At 42.1% G+C, this 16,403-nt stretch overlaps 1 protein-coding gene across 1 annotated transcript in view; it reads left to right on the top strand.

Moving 5' to 3' along the window:
- The window catches only part of LOC127415771 (neurexin-3b-like), a 558,207-nt gene that overhangs the window by 164,321 nt on the left and 377,483 nt on the right, over positions 1 to 16,403 (top strand). The window contains exon 5 of the mRNA XM_051654668.1: positions 10,854 to 11,155. Coding sequence (XP_051510628.1) covers positions 10,854 to 11,155 — 302 coding nt within the window. The remainder of the gene's footprint in view (positions 1 to 10,853; positions 11,156 to 16,403) is intronic.

The raw sequence follows: 16,403 nt of genomic DNA, 5'->3' as shown, positions 1-16,403 counted from the left end.
TGAATACTTTTATTCTTAATGTGAAAATGCATGGTAAATATACAGTAATGCATATTCTAATGTTAATGAATAGAAACATATTGTAGTGATAACAAAATAAAATATAACAAAATGTATATTAAAATGAAGCAAAATGACCCACAGATTGGTTACTGTGAAAAGTTATTCAAAATAACGAACATGTTTTTGGAATGTCTGTCAAAAATCCGCTCCACAACACGAATCCGAGTACTTCATGTTCATGAAAAATGAATGAAATATTTAAAGCAGCATATCAAATGAAACTAGAGATGCTACTCTTTACAACAAACAGTTTTCAGTGATTTTTTTTTTTTTAAGAGGTTTCTTACCAGAGGCACTTTTGTTGGTGATGCGCCCATAGATGCAGTTCACGGAAATCGACACCATGGTGTTTGGTCACGTGACTCAGTGCGTCAGAAGTTTAACCCTTAAATGACTCCTTAGAGTGTCCTGAACAGTATGCAATGGGTTTAAATTTATTTAAATTATGAGTTGCATGTAGCGAATCCAAAATATCGAGTCCATGCATGAGGCAGCGGAGTCACACGTAGTTAAGACTCCTGCTTCTCAGATTTTTCTCCCCAGAAAAAAAAAAAAAAAAAAACACCCATGTAATCTCAAGTGTCTCCTCTAGAGTTTCATCAGAGATCTCAATAATGTCTCAAACTGTGCTGTGATTTGCCGAGTACCAAAGTCTGCTATCAGTGTCAGAGAAATAATTTCTCATTACATTTTCCAAAAATCGAAGCTATGCTGTACACATTTTATAGTTCTATACTCTTAATTTATGTCAAGAATTTACTTTTTTTCTGTCTATTTTCATTTCCACCAAGGAATTCTAAGAGAATCAACATCCAATTCTCATAACAAGTAATAGTACGAGATGGTGTAATCATAAGAAATCGTACCAAGTTGGCTCATACAAAAACATATTACTTTCACTCCACTACAGAATAATAAATGAACCAACAAACACTGTTATTGCAACCTTTCCTAAGTTTAACCCCTAACCCAAATCTAAACCTAACCATAAAGTCTAACCCCTTACCCATACCCTTAACCTAAGTAAGATCTGTGACATACAATTCACCAGCAGGATTGACTAAAGCAGTGGTTTTCAACTGGTGGTTTACTGGTCTGTTCTAAAAAAAAAAAAAAAAAAAAAAAAAGATGTAAATGCGGATATTAAAACGCAACTAACTATATAATCATGCAGAATTAGGAAAAGGGTCATCAACTTCTAAAAGGTAGTAGAAAATGCTTACCATATCTTTTGTTTTTGACGACAATGGCTGAGCATCCAATCAAATTCTATTGTATTTTGGAACATGAACCAGCTTTTGGCATGCAAAAGATGAATCTTCAGTGACTTACATAATTTACTGTGGTCAGCACATGCCATAGTCTGCCCATTTAATACTGCTATTAAATATTACACAAGGTCAAGTGGGCCGATGATGCTGAGCACTCCATGAGGTCAAATTAAAATTCTACTGGCTCTCTCTGTGCGTGAGTCTGCCTCCATTGTTGGAGATCTCCATTATAGACTGTTGAGGAATAAACTCTCTCTACATACCCAGAGGGAAGTTTATTATGCAGAGGTTGCTCTTTCATAGCACAGTAGACATCATGGAGTTCTTATTTATTGTGAAGCGTCAACTTAGATTTTCAAATCGATACAATACAGGCATCACATTTTAGTAAGCTTCCTTTCCAATACTTTATTTTAAGAAAGGAAATGTCTGGGAACAAATGTAGTTTTCTTTCATCTGTGTTATACCAGACTGATCTCACAGTGAAATCGGAAACAGTAGGCTGACTTTTCTTTAGCTAAAACCGTTCTATGCTTTACAAAATGTGAAACACTGCCCCCAGTGGCCAAAGTGGTAACTGCTGTGGGGCGTATGGGCACATGTGAGCTCCATTTCTTGGGTTTATTGTCCATGGAGGGGCACCAAAAGCGAGTTGTGACGTTTTTTTCTCAGCTTTACAGGCTGTAATACAGTGAAGAAGAATGCATATTTTATAAACTGTACCCAAAAATAAACGTAACCATTAGAGGAGAAAAAAATTAATCTTAGAGGGAAAAATGCAACCCCCGAATCTTACTCATCACTGATTATGCTAACACAATTACTTTCTGGTTTCAGCATGGGATCTGAACCCAGGCCTCCTGTGCTGCTGATGCAACACACTTCTGGTCATGCCACAGGGAAGGTAAACATGTTGGAGCTGATGTGAAAACATCTGATTGGATATGGCGCTTGTTGGTGAGTCAGTATAAAGTGGCCAATCCGAGGGTACCAGAACTCTCAAAAACAACATGCTGACTTCCCGTGTGATCTTGTTGGTTGTAAAACTGTGATTTTCCTACTAAAATCACGGTGGGTCTTAGGGAGAGTGTGTTTAACGGACTCACATCGCTAATCGCTGTGTAATCAGTCTTCCACTGAGCTTGACCTTCACAGCGAGGCACCCAGCTCTCCGAATCACTGCCTCTCTTGATGGGATTAGATTTCAGGGACCCACGCACACCCCCAACCTGCCCCTGTCAGACGTTTGTGGGTTACCTTACATGAGTGCATTTTTTATTTCATTCCTGGTGGTTGTCATCAATGTTTAAAGGAAGTCTTCTTGTCACAGCACTTGACGTAACAACCCGTTGCACAACAAATGAGGAAAAAAATGCATTAAATCTGATCTGATGGTTCAGACTGAGACGCATAAACAAAAACCTGTGCTTGCTTGTGAAAATCAGATTTCATGTGTTTTTTTTTTTTTTGTTGTTGTTTTTTTTACAGGTCAGACTACAAATAAACTACACCAATTCGAGATTACAATAAATCTTATTGTCAGTAAATTGACAATAAAATACAATTTTTGCAATCCGTCTGAACAAGGCCTGTGGCACTACTTTTGCATTCAGTAACCACTTGTGGATAGAGAAGGGAAATTTGATTAATTTCCTCATTACACAAAAGCTACCCTCCCTCTGTTCTCTTGTATTCACTGCTGAAACCATCTGCGCACTGAGTGTGTTGTCATTCAGAGATATTACCGGTTTGTTTACGTTTGAATTTGACAAAACACATCACAGCCAGCATCTTGTTTTCCGCTAGGGCTGCTGTGTTAGCTGGCAGGTTACTGTACGGTCACCCTTGAGTCCTGCCCACTCTCATTCACAGCACACCATTTGTGCACATGACTGCTTCTAAGCCCGCTCTCTTTGGTCCTGATTCATCAGCATGTAGGAGAACCGCTTCCCACTCTTAAGTCATTCTCCGGCATTGTCGTGCAGAAATTAGCCTTCCATTTTTAGCCTGATATCTGCAGTGCTTGTGTTAGCGGATGCTAGATGCGTTTCGGAGGCACGGTGGGGTGTGTTACACCGCTGGCCGCTGCCACTGTGGATTCTTCATGGCACATTACCGAAGCCAGTAGCAGGCCTGCTGCCAAGATGACTAAATCTGCAGCAGCATTAAGGGTGCGAAAACAACCCTTCAAAAGACTAAAATGCAATAAAACAGAGCAGATATTGTCTAGCTCAAAATGGCGACCCCTGTTGGCATGAATGCACATTTAGTTTTTTTTTAAATTGAAGCGTCAGAAGATGAGCACAAGCAGTTCATTTATTTTGGCTCATTTGACACTTTTGTTGATAACCCTGCTTAAAAGACCAGTCTAGTTAAATAGGTAATTAGTGAGGATGACTAGTTTTAGCTTTTCTCTCTTAGATTTACTGTATGTATTTTGTAGATTTTATTTGGCAACAGTAGTTTTATTTGCATGCTGCATGGTAAAAACCTCTCTGAAAAGTTGCATCTTTAAATTAATTCCCTTGAAAGGAATATTTCGGGTTCAACACAAGTTAAGTTCAATCGACAGCATTTGTGGCATAATATTGATTACCATAAAAATTTATTTTGACTTGTCCCTTCTTTTCTTTAAAAAAAAAAAAATCTGGGTTACAGTGAGGCACTTACAGTGGAAGTGAACGGGGGATATCTTAGACTCTTGTTTTGCATCATGAACATTGTTTTGTTTGATTTTTTACTCTGTGTCAAGATAAAAATAGTGACAAGTTTTAAAATCTGTCTCAAGACCCCAGCATTCTGTTTCATTCCACTGTGCTCCCTCTAGCTGTTTTTGAACACAACAATGTGTCCTGTGTGATTGCCCCCGTATAAACTCATCTGATCTGGATCCAGTGATCCCAAAACCAGCCTAATTATTCAGGGCTTCCTTAAAAAGATTAGTCGACTAGTCATTCAGGCAACACACTGACTAGTCAATTTTGAAAATAAAAAGTTTTGCAGAAAATTCATGTGGTTAGAAAAATATTATGACATTTTTTTTTTTTTTTTTTTTTTTTGGAAGAATTTGATGAGAAATGTTTCATACTGAAATCTGACTTTTGATTACAGACTTTGGTATCTTGGCAAATCTGAGCAGAGCTGAGAGATCTGTTCTGGAGCTCTAGACAGTATGGAGCTAGAACAATTACTAAAGTATGTGAATCTGAATTCTGTTATTTCTATACATGTGACATTTAATACAATTAAATATTTTTGTGGTATATTTTATAAATATGTTCAATTTAAACAACAGATTTTTTGGTTTAGATTTTTTTAAGAGGTGGAATTAGCTGTACATATTCAGATTTTAAAATTACAGATACAAAAACTCAGAAATTCAGATCATTAAAAAAATTAAAAAATATATTTAAAAAAAAAAATAGGACAAAAGTCAAGCTTCTGTGTATCACAGGGAAAATTAGAGATTATCAGAATAGTCAAACTGAGCATTTTGGCCAATCACAGAGCTACCATTATTCTCTGACGAGTCTGATGTAGTATAGGGTGAATTCCAACCTGTATTTTTTTTCTTAATCTGAATATGTGAACCTGTAATTTTAAAATTTGAATATTTACAGCTAATTTAACCTCTAAAAAATTCAAAACAAAAATATGCTAATACTGTATATATAAAAAAACAATTGTCACAATTTTTAGTTTGAAATGTCACATGTCTAGAATTCAAATTATATACTGTATATAACGGATATATATATATATATATATATATATATATATATATATATATATATATATATATATATATATATATATATAAACTGAGAAAACTGAGACTGCATTAGTGGTACCCGGAGGGGTCTTCTGCTGTTGTAGCCCATCCGCCTCAATGTTTGACGTGTTGTGTGTTCAGAAATGCTTTTCTGCATAGCACTGTTGTAACGCTTGTTTATTTGGTTTACTGTCACCTTTCTGTCAGCTCGAACCAGTCTGGCCATTCTCCGTTGACCTCTTGTCATCAACAAGGCGTTTTCATCCACAGAACTACTGCTCATTGGTTGTTTTGTTTTTTTCGCACCATTCTGAGTAAACTCTAAAGACTGTTGCGTGTGAAAATCCCAGGAGATCAGCAGTTACAGAAATACTCAAACCAACATTATATATATATATATATATATATATATATAACAGGGACACATGTGAGAGTATTGGAGTTATTTGCTAAGGAGGAAATTTTGAGAAGCAGGAGACTTGCGCTAAATTTTCCATTTGATCTCAATGCTGTCTAGGAGACTATTGTGATTTTAAAGAGATTTCATTTGTTTCCTATGGGAAGGCGAAACTGGGTAGGGAAATGTGGCATGCACTCCAGGTTCAAACTGACACCACCCACTTGAGCACTATAGTTTAATATGTCAGAATGTGTGTGCTAACCGCTAGGCCACAGGTCAGACACACAAATGATTAATTGGGGTTAGTCAGGGTGAAAGGGCACTCCCTGATGACGGCAGGGCTATCTGCATAAGGAACGGTTTTAGCGCTGCCAAGCCAAATGTCAGGCCTGATGCGGATCAGGGACATGTAAATGAGGTAGCTAATTGCCTCCATTGGATTTTGAAATCAAAGCTCGTCATGATGAGCTGCAGAAGGAGCAGCAGAGAAAATTAAACTTCCCCAGTGAGTGACAATCAATGTAAAATAAACAGAATGCAAAGCATGTGCTGTTTTTATCACTTCCACTTTAGTAGATCATTATTCCATCTCAGATATTGCAGGATAGTGTTCTGCTGGCCTGGGAGGACATTTACTATTGATTTATCAATAAGATGGTTGAATTCATTCATTTAAACAAGTAATAAAGCTAACATATGCTTTGAATCTTTGCACTGTAAGATTACTTGGATTTCACAAGATTTAACAATACTTTCTTACAATATTATACTGTAGAATTTTACTGTGAAATCAATGCAGGCCTGGCAATTTTTGTCATAATAATATTTGTATTTATTTATTTATTTAATTAATTATTTTTAAAAAAGAGCTGCCTTATGGAGTAATAGTTGTAAATAAGTTGCTTTTTTTGAAGTCACCATTATGGAGAAAACAATCCAGAATACATCCGTTTTTATATTGTAACAGAGAAAATTGAGTGAGTTGAAACATAATTTGATTGAGCAATTTATGCTATTATACAGAATTAATATAATATATTTTAACAATTGCTGTACTAATGTACATACAGTAAATTCCAACACTTGCGTTGCTATAAATGTTTGTTGGACGAACAGAAATTTTAAAGAATACAGCAATAATTTTGTATCTAATTTTATGTAAATAGAAATAGTAATTTGTAACATTATAAATCTTTATTGTAATTTGTGAATTTAATGCCTCCTTGGTGAACAGAAGTATCAATTTCTTTCAAAAACAAAAATAAACATCTTAGTGTTCTAAAACTTTTAAACAGTAGTGTGTATGTACAGCATGTACAGTGTATATATATATATATATATATATATATATATATATATATATATATATATATATATATATATATATAGTATAGCTAGTAGCCAGGAAATTACAGAAAATGTATCGAAAATGTTTACAGTGTGGCTTTGGCCATATAGACATTTCCACATGACCCTGTAATGTTCCAATGGAAATAACTTGTGTTAGTGCTCTCAGAGTCAGTGACATCAGAACAGGCTGTCTGTAGATGACCCTGATAAGGCTGAGTTGATATGTAACTGTGATACAGCATTGATGGTGAGACTGTCCTCTCCAGAAGCCCCCGTAAGATTACATGAGGTCAGGTGTTAATAGATCCTACAGACTGTTGTGGAAAAACATCCAGTTATACTGATACATGTGTTGACCTATGAAAGCTGTGAGGGAATCTAACATCAAGAACTGCCCAGATGAGAATATTTGCTCGATTTATTTTCTCATCTTTGAGTGTAGACTAAGCAAACATGAGGGAATACATTTCGCTTCACACCTCTAAACTGATAAGTTATTCCTTTTAATATTTACAGTATTCTGTACAACCTTGCATCTCCTGTATGCATTAATAATTTATTTGAGGGTTTTCCAGATATTGGAAATCCATATATGCACTCTGAGCAAACATGACCTGACTTCTTTTGAATGTGTTTACCTATGTCGCTGTAGCAAGGCCACTTGTATATGCCAGTGGAACTGGTATTTTTTGACTGTGCAACCCCAAGAAGATCTAATATACTGTACATGGAGAGAGAAATATGTTAGCATTCCCATTCATCTCTGTGGCAGTTGCTTGGCTGGTACATGCAGCCCAAGGCATTATGGGATAGAAAAGTGTCCAATCGATCCGCACTTCAGAATCTCTTTGGAATAGTAGGTCATCCATGTTTTTTTCTCTCTAACTGGTTCATGAATTCGAACACCCTACGCCATTTGCATACTGTTTATGGCATACCACTGTATATAGTAGGGAAGTATGGCTATTCAGACACAGCGGATGTAATGTTTTAGCTGAACTGTAATTGTCACGTGACTGTTCTTTTTATATTAGTACTCCTTGCAGCAGACGGGTCTATTTCACATGTAAAAATGTCAAGAGGCACATTTTAATTATTAGCTATAAAATCCAGATGTGACTAGCACAATTCACTTGCAAATTTTGCTTTGTGTATCAGAATATATTTAGACACAGTTCAATCAAGATCGCTGCGATTATTCTTGCGTGTACACTGGCGGCCAAAAGTTTGGAATAATGTATAGATTTTGCGCTTATGGAAAGAGATTGGTACTTTTATTCACCAACATGGCATTCAACTGATCACAATGTATAGTTAGGACATTAATAACGAGAAAAATTACTATTACAATTTGAAAAAAGTTTCAGAACTTCTTAAACTACTTCAAAGAGTTCTCATCAAAAAAGCCTCCACGTACAGCAATGACGGCTTTGCAGATCCTTGGCATTCTAGTTGTCAGTTTGTCCAGATACTCAGGTGACATTTCACCCCACGCTTTCTGTAGCACTTGCCATAGCTGTGGCTGTCTTGTCGGGCACATCTCACGCACCTTACAGTTTAGCTGATCCCACAAAGGCTCAATGGAGTTAAGATCCATAACACTCTTTCCCAATTATCTGTTGTCCACTGTCTGTGTTTCTTTACCCACTCTAACCTTTTCTTTTTGTTTTACTGTTTCAAAAGTGGCTTTTTCTTTGCAATTCATCCCATAAGGCCTGCACCCCTGAGTCTTCTCTTTACTGTTGTACATGAAACTGGTGTAGAGCGGGTAGAATTCAATGAAGCTGTCAGCTGAAGACATGTGAGGTGTCTATTTCTCAAACTAGAGAACCTGATGTACTTATCCTCTTGTTTAGTTGTACATCTGACCTTCCACATCTCTTTCTGTCCTTGTTAGAGCCAGTTGTCCTTTGTCTTTGAAGACTGTAGTATACACCTTTGTATGAAATCTTCCGTTTTTTGGCAATTTTAAGCATTGTATAGCCTTCATTCCTCAAAACAATGATTGACTGACGAGTTTCTAGAGAAAGCTGTTTCTTTTTAGCCATTTTTGACCTAATATTGACCTTAAGACATGCCAGTCTATTGTACACTGTGGGTGATGCCAGTTGGGTGATTCTCACCAAAGAAAAATAATATGATCCTATTTTACTCCATAATTAAAGAAAACCACTAAGAAATTATATTTTGCAAAAAAATAAAAAAATGTAAGATATTTTTACGGCCATTATGATTTTTACATTGTGACATTATTTTCATGACTGTTAGGCACGTTTTACCCCCCCAATTCTCATTACTTCAATGTGTACAAAAAAGACTGTCATAATGATATTTTGATTTTTGAATTTGTTCCTTCACCTGGATTGTCCCAGTCCAGTCACGTCTTGAAACACACGCATGCTTTCATCCAAAACACATCCTTGACCTCAGTTCACTACAAGATGCAATCTTAGTGTACGCTCCATGCTTTCAATCTCTCTTCCCCTTTTGTCTCTCTGTCTCTGTCAGCACCGCAACCCCCTCTTACTTCTCTTCTTTCTTCCCATCCTGTTTTTTCACCTTTCTGGCCCTGTAATTTGCTCAGAGGGGAGCTGACAGTGAGTTCTGATGCATGCTTTGGTGAGCAGTGAACAGTTTGCATGAAATCAACAAGCCTGCACAGATTTATGAAGACGTTTGCCATTGTTCTTTACTGCAGAGTAATTTGCAGACACTAATGACATACTTCAAATGTTGGATACCGGAATAACCTTTATTTGTAGGGTGGCCAGACATCCCGTTTTTCCCGGGACAGTCCCGTAATAAAGCACTTTTTCTAGTGTCCCGAATTAATCTAAAAAAATCGTGTTTTGTCCCATATTTCCCCTCTCCTAAACTTTCTCTATTGCCTCTGTGGCTTTCTAAGTCACATAAGTATTATAATCAAAGGTAGTCAAGGATAAAGCTTGTAAAACCAATAAAATCACACTGTGATATTTGAAGTACATGATTGGATTAAACTATCCAGTCACAATTCCCTATCAATAGATGTCCAGTTAGTGAACTGATTGAAGAGTCCTTTTGAAAGAGCACACAGATGAAAAAATGTCAAAGAAGCATGCATGTACATGTAATGTGGATCTTCAAAAAGAGTTAAAAGTTCTAAAAAAGGAGTAACAGACAGAGCCTCGTAAAGTGAAGTGTGAGATTTGTGGAGCTCGCTTTTCCATCTCCAATGGAGGCCACACCGACATCGCGCAGCATGTTCATACAAAAAAGCATGTGGATGCTGCTAAAAGTAAGTGTGCCACACCAAGTGTTAGCGATTTTCTTTTTTTGTGAAGCAAAGTTCATAATCTGACAAGGTGCACACAAGTGATGGACTTTTTGCTTATCATTCTGTTGTGCACAGCCATAGCTGTGCACATTCATGGCCTGAGAAAAGTCTTGCAGGCCAGGCTGGAGGAATCATTCATACCCTCTGACATTAAAAAAGTTGAAGCTGGTGACATGCGAGCAGATGATTTCTTTTGTGCAGTGAGAAACTTTTATTCAGCACCGGTGGATTACCTCCAAAATTGGAGAACTTCAAATTCAATCTGCCCCCAGTGGCCAAAGCTGGAAGTGTTGTTAAACATGTGAGCACATGTGAGGTTCTGGTTGAAATAGCAACAGAGTGGCACCAAAAGCGATTAGTTATAAATGATGTAATACAGTCAACAGGAATGCATATTTCATTAACTGTACCCTTTAACCAAACCCCAACCATAAACCTAACCATCCTTGGAGTAGAAATTAAATTTTTGAGTGAAAATGTATTCTCTGAATTGTGCTCACTATTGTTTAAGTGTGAACACATTTGAATTGATGCAATGTGTGATCCGTGTGGAGTAATGTCCCCCCAGAGACTTTAGATGTCTCATCTTGTTCAGTCTTGTATTTCATCAATTTGCTCCTTAAAGTTCGAAAACTAAATTTAGAAATTCACGTTTTAATCTACATTCTTGCTTGTTTTCAGCACGAGAGGAAAATGTGGCGACATTCAGGGGTTCGGAGTTCTTCTGCTACGACTTGTCACAGAATCCCATCCAGAGCAGCAGCGATGAGATCACATTGTCCTTTAAGACCTGGCAACGCAATGGTCTCATCCTCCACACAGGCAAGTCGGCTGACTACGTTAACCTAGCACTGAAGGACGGTGCCGTTTCGTTGGTCATCAACCTGGGCTCTGGAGCTTTCGAGGCCATCGTTGAGCCTGTCAATGGAAAGTTCAATGACAATGCCTGGCATGACATCAAAGTGACACGCAACCTGAGACAGGTAATCACGAGACGACGGCCACTCTTTACACTCCTCACAGCTAGCTGGAAAACTAGGCAGTTTTTAGTTCAAATGTAGTTATGTTGTATATAGTTTGAAATCAGTAATCATTTGGAACTTTTTTTGGAACTGTCACTACTAAAATATGAAAACATTTAGCTACATTGTAATTTGTAAATTGTTTTCCTAATAGTGCCGGATGGCAATGTTCTTAATTCCTCTTGTATTCTGAAATCTTGGAGTCTTTATTTCCCTGACTTGAGAAAACGTAAAGCTCAACCTTAAATCCTTCCTGTTTAGGCTCCAAAGCTCTACACGTGAATGCAAACATTGAAAGTTTCAGCTTAGAAATAGTCTTGCAACACTTTAGACAGTGGTGGACAGTTATTACACTTTAAATGTAAAGGTTTTAGATGCAGGTGCCTTGCTCAGTCAAGACCAATGATAAGACTTGGTTTGCTAGCAATTTAATTTAGTTGAACAAATAGTTTTGCAGTGAATCTTAAAATAGTTTTCTTCACAGAAGAGACCAGGGGCCTCATTTATAAAGACATGTGTTTAATCACCCTAAATGTGCGATAATTATCTTAAATGTACACATGAATGAATAATGAAACATCTGTACTGTATGTATATGATTTCTTTCCCCCTAAATCAATCTTGCTTTATTATTATCACGAATCACCTTAAAAAACTTGCACGCATGAATGAGAACATGTACTCTTACCACAGAACATCCACAAATACCATTATATTGCAGGACAGAACACATTATAAAAATGCATGCATGACATTATTAAAGTGTAGTTTGTGAACTATTTCAGTTCATTAACCTAAGCAGTGAAGATTTTTCAAATCACATTTTAAAAATCACTGTTAGAATCATCATGGTTACTTTGGTAACCTCCGTTCCCTGATGGAGGGAATGAGACGTTGTGTCGATGTAGTGACACTAGGGGTCACTCTTGGGAGCCCCAAACACCTCTGATCTTTTGAAAAAATGCCAATGGGAATTGGCAAGTGGAATTTGCATGCCACTTCCCCGGACATACGGGTATAAAAGGAGCTGGTATGCAACCACTCATTCAGGTTTTGTGCTGAGGAGCCGAGACCAGGTCCCAGCCATTTCAACGGGTAGTTCAGCGTTGTGGCAAGAGGGACACAACATCTCGTTCCCTCCATCAGGGAACGGAGGTTACGAAAGTAACCATGACATTCCCTATCTGTCACTCACTCGACGTTGTGTCGATGTAGTGACACTAGGGGTCTCTATACAAGACGCCACAACTACCTGAACTGTGTTACGTGGACTGGCGGTGCGAGACGGGCAGACCGCTGTGTGCCTCGTAGCCAGCGCACCAGGCTGTCACGTAACCTCCCCCAACGCTCTTATGAGGGTTGAACGGTCCTTCGGAAACAAGTCGACTGCCCAACAAATAGGGACAGGCTAGCCCAGCCGAGGCCTCTTTTCCTCTTTTTTCTCACCAAAAAGAGTGGAATTTGTTAATCGACTGGGAGCTATAAGTGTCCACGTCAGTGGGTGTCCCTCCCAAGGGGAAGACACCGTGGAGACCACACCCCACCCAAAAAATAAAAAGGGGGGGGGGGGGAGTATTTTGAGTGGAAATACATCACATAGTCTTACCAAGTCTTGTCAGAAGTATGTCATGTGGAGAGGTCCCGAAGGGGGAAGAGTTTCTACAAAGCATGGTGACCGGGGCGGAGGGGCCTCTGCCCAAGGAAGACACAGTTTACCGACAGGGAAACGATTTTGCGGAAGATATCACATGGGGTTGCCTTTGGGGAACCAGCACATGTGGAGCACCTACCTTGGTACAGGGGCTCATTAGCGCACGTACTGGTCCAGCAGCGAGTTTCTCCGCAAACTCAACTTCCACAGGGCTAAGGAGGAAAGTCATCCAGGGATCACAGTCTGTGAACATGACTGGGAGTCAAGAGCACACGGCTTCACCTCAGAGGAGGGGAAAGGCACTATGCACAAGCGGTACACCCGGCTAGATGTCCCGGAACTTACCTGCTCGTGCCTGCCAATACATGGGATGAGACCGGCTCAACCCGGAAATTGTAGAACCTCGCAAAGGTGTTGGGTGCTGCCCAGCCCGCTGCTCTGCAGATGTCTGCCAAAGAGGCACCACTGGCCAGGGCCCAGGAGGCCGCCACACTCCTGGTAGAGTGGGCTCGTAACCCCGTAGGGGGTGGCACGTCCTGAGCCTGATATGCCATCGCGATGGCTTCAATGACCCAGTGGGTGATCCTCTGTTTGGAGACAGCGCTTGCTTTCTGCTGTCCACCAAAGCAGACAAAGAGCTGCTTGGAGCTTCTAAAGCTCTGCGTGTGATCCAAATAGATGCGTAAAGCTCGCACCGGACACAGCAATGCCAAGGCTGGGTCTGCCTCCTCCTGGGGCAGTGCTTGCAGGTTCACCACCTGATCCCTAAAAGGGGTCGTGGGAACCTTGGGCACATAGCCCGGTCGGGGTCTCAGGATCACGTGAGAGTAACCCGGACCGAACTCCAGGCACGATTCGCTGACAGAGAATGCCTGCAGGTCCCCTACCCTCTTGATGGACATGAGCGCAGTCAGGAGGGCAGCCTTCAAAGAGAGTGCCTTAAGCTCAGCTGACTCCAAGGGCTCAAAGAGAGCTCCCCGTAGACTCTGAAGGATTACAGAGAGTGTGCTCTGGAGGGATTCAACCTCCTAGCGCCTCTCAGGAATCTGATGATCAAGTTGTGCTTCCCCAAGTACTTACCATCTACTGCATCGTGATGAGCCGTAATAGCAGCTACATACACCTTCAAGGTGGAGGGGGACAGCCGCCCCTCCAGCCTCTTCTGCAGGAAGGAAAGCGCCGATCTGACTGCACATCTCTGGGGGTCTTCGCGTCGGGAAGAACACCACTTAGCGAGCAGACGCCACTTCAAGGCATACAGACGCCTCGTAGAGGGAGCCCTAGCCTGAGTGATCGTGTCTACCACCGCATCCTGCTACTAGGATGACCTGCTCCTCATCCTCCCTGACCTTGCACAGGGTCTGTGCCAGTAGGCTCACTGGGGAAACGCATACTTGCCAGTGCGTCTATACTGGGTGTCTCGGTCAGGCCGTACCAAAGCGGGCAGTGGGAGGATTCCCGGGAAGCAACACAGGTCTACCTGTGCTCAACCGAATCGACTCCAAATCAGCTGGACCACCTGGAGGTGGAGTCTCCACTCTCCTCTGAGCGTAACCTGTTGTGACGTCCGCCGTGGTGTTGAGGTCACAAGGTGAGTGGCTCGCAGCGACTTGAGGCGAGTTGTGACATGCAACGGAAGTGTAGACTGCCTTGAAGGTTGATGTACGCTACTGTCGCTGTGTTGTCCATCCGGACCAACACGTGCTTGCCCTGGATCAAAGGCCGGAACCTCCACAGGGCGAGCAGTACTGCCAACAACTCTAGGCAGTTGATGTGCCAATGCAGCCGCGGGCCAGTCCAGGTGCCATCTGCTGTGTGCCCATTGCATACGGCGCCCCAGCCCGTCATGGAGGCATCTGTTGTAACCAAGATGCACCTGGAGACCTGCTCTAGGGGAACCCCTGCCCGTAGAAATGCAAGGTCGGTCCAAGGACTGAAGAGGCGGCGACAGATCGGCGTGATGGCCACGCTATGTGTCCCATGGCGCCATGCCCATCTCAGGACTCGAGCCTGAAGCCAGTGCTGAAGCAGTCTCATATGCATCAACCCGAGCGGTGTGGCCACCGCTGAGGATGCCATATGCCCCAGGAGCCTCTGTAAAAGTTTCGGTGGAACCACTGTCCTCCATCTGAATGCCTTCAGACAGTTCAGCACCAACTGTGCACACTCGTTCATGAGGCGTGCCGTCATCGAGACTGAGTCCAACTCCAAACCGAGAAAAGAGATGCTCTGAACCGGGGAGAGCTTGCTCTTTTTCCAGTTGACCCGAAGCCCCAGTCGGCTGATGTGCCAGAGCACGAGGTCCCTGTGTGTGCACAGCAACTCAACAAGTGATCTAGGATTAGCCAGTCATCGAGATAGTTGAGGATGCAGATGCCGACTTCCCTTAGCGGGGCAAGGGCTGCCTCTGCGACCTTCGTGAAGACGCGAGGGACAAGGACAGGCCGAAGGGGAGAACCTTGTACTGGTACGCCTGGCCTTCGAAGGCAAACCGCAGGAAGGGTCTATATCGAGGTAAGACTGAAATGTGGAAGTACGCGTCCTTCAGGTCTACCGCCGCGAACCAATCTTGATGCCGGACGCTTGCTAGAATGCATTTTTGCGTCAGCATCTTGAACGGGAGTCTGTGCAAAGCCCGGTTCAGTACTCGCAGGTCCAGGATTGGTCGCAACCCACCGCCTTTCTTCGGTACGATGAAGTAAGGGATGTAAAACCCTTTCTTCATCTCAGCTGGAGGGACAGGCTCTATCGAGTCCTTGCGCAGAAGGGCCGCGATCTCCGCACGCAAGGTAGCGGCGTTCTTGCCCTTCACCGAGGTGAAGCAGACACCGCTGAACCTGGGCGGGTGCCTGGCAAACTGAATCACGTATCCGAGTCGGACGGTCCGGGTCAGCGATCGCGACGGGTTGGAAAGTGCGAGCCACGTGCCCAAACTCCTGGTGAGGGGGACCAAGGGAATGATCACATCGGACGTACCAGCGAGTGGGGCCTCATGGCGGGGCGGAGCTCGAGGTGCCACGTCGAGGGGACTCGAGCCTCGTGGCCATGCTGAGTCCAGGGACATCGAAGCACTTACCTGGCTCCTGCCGCCCACCATAAGATTGGCCGAGGAGGGGGGAGGAGGAATCTCGTCCCCATAGTCCAATGGAACCAACCCCATGTGGGCGTGTTTGTGCCACAGCTGGGCACACAGGGGCGGGGGTTCTGCTGCTGGAGTGCCATACCTGCAAAAATGGGCCATGTGCACTGGACTTGTGTCCAAGGGAATGAGAAAACCACTCTTTTGTCAAACTTTTGGGTACCGCAGCCTCTTGGGCATGTGGCAAAAAATGAAACAAAAGATTCTCCTCCTGGCCCTCTGCCGGGGGATGGAGTTTTCTGTTCACCAGCTCCAGAGAAGCAGGCCTCCTCGCCCCTGGGTTGTCCGTCTCAGGGGCTCTTCGAAGCCTTCCTCGGGTTCTTAGCGGCCGGCCAGGTGGTGTCTGCTTTCTGCGTTGGGCTCCACGCTGGGGCTGGGCCACGGGGGCGGGCTGCGGCGGAGCCGATGTTGCAGACGGG

Source organism: Myxocyprinus asiaticus, chromosome 25, assembly GCF_019703515.2.
Source record: "Myxocyprinus asiaticus isolate MX2 ecotype Aquarium Trade chromosome 25, UBuf_Myxa_2, whole genome shotgun sequence".
In the NCBI taxonomy this organism is placed as follows: domain Eukaryota; kingdom Metazoa; phylum Chordata; class Actinopteri; order Cypriniformes; family Catostomidae; genus Myxocyprinus; species Myxocyprinus asiaticus.
The sequence above is the reverse complement of the archived record's forward strand: the minus strand, read 5'-3'. Positions and strand labels throughout refer to the sequence as shown.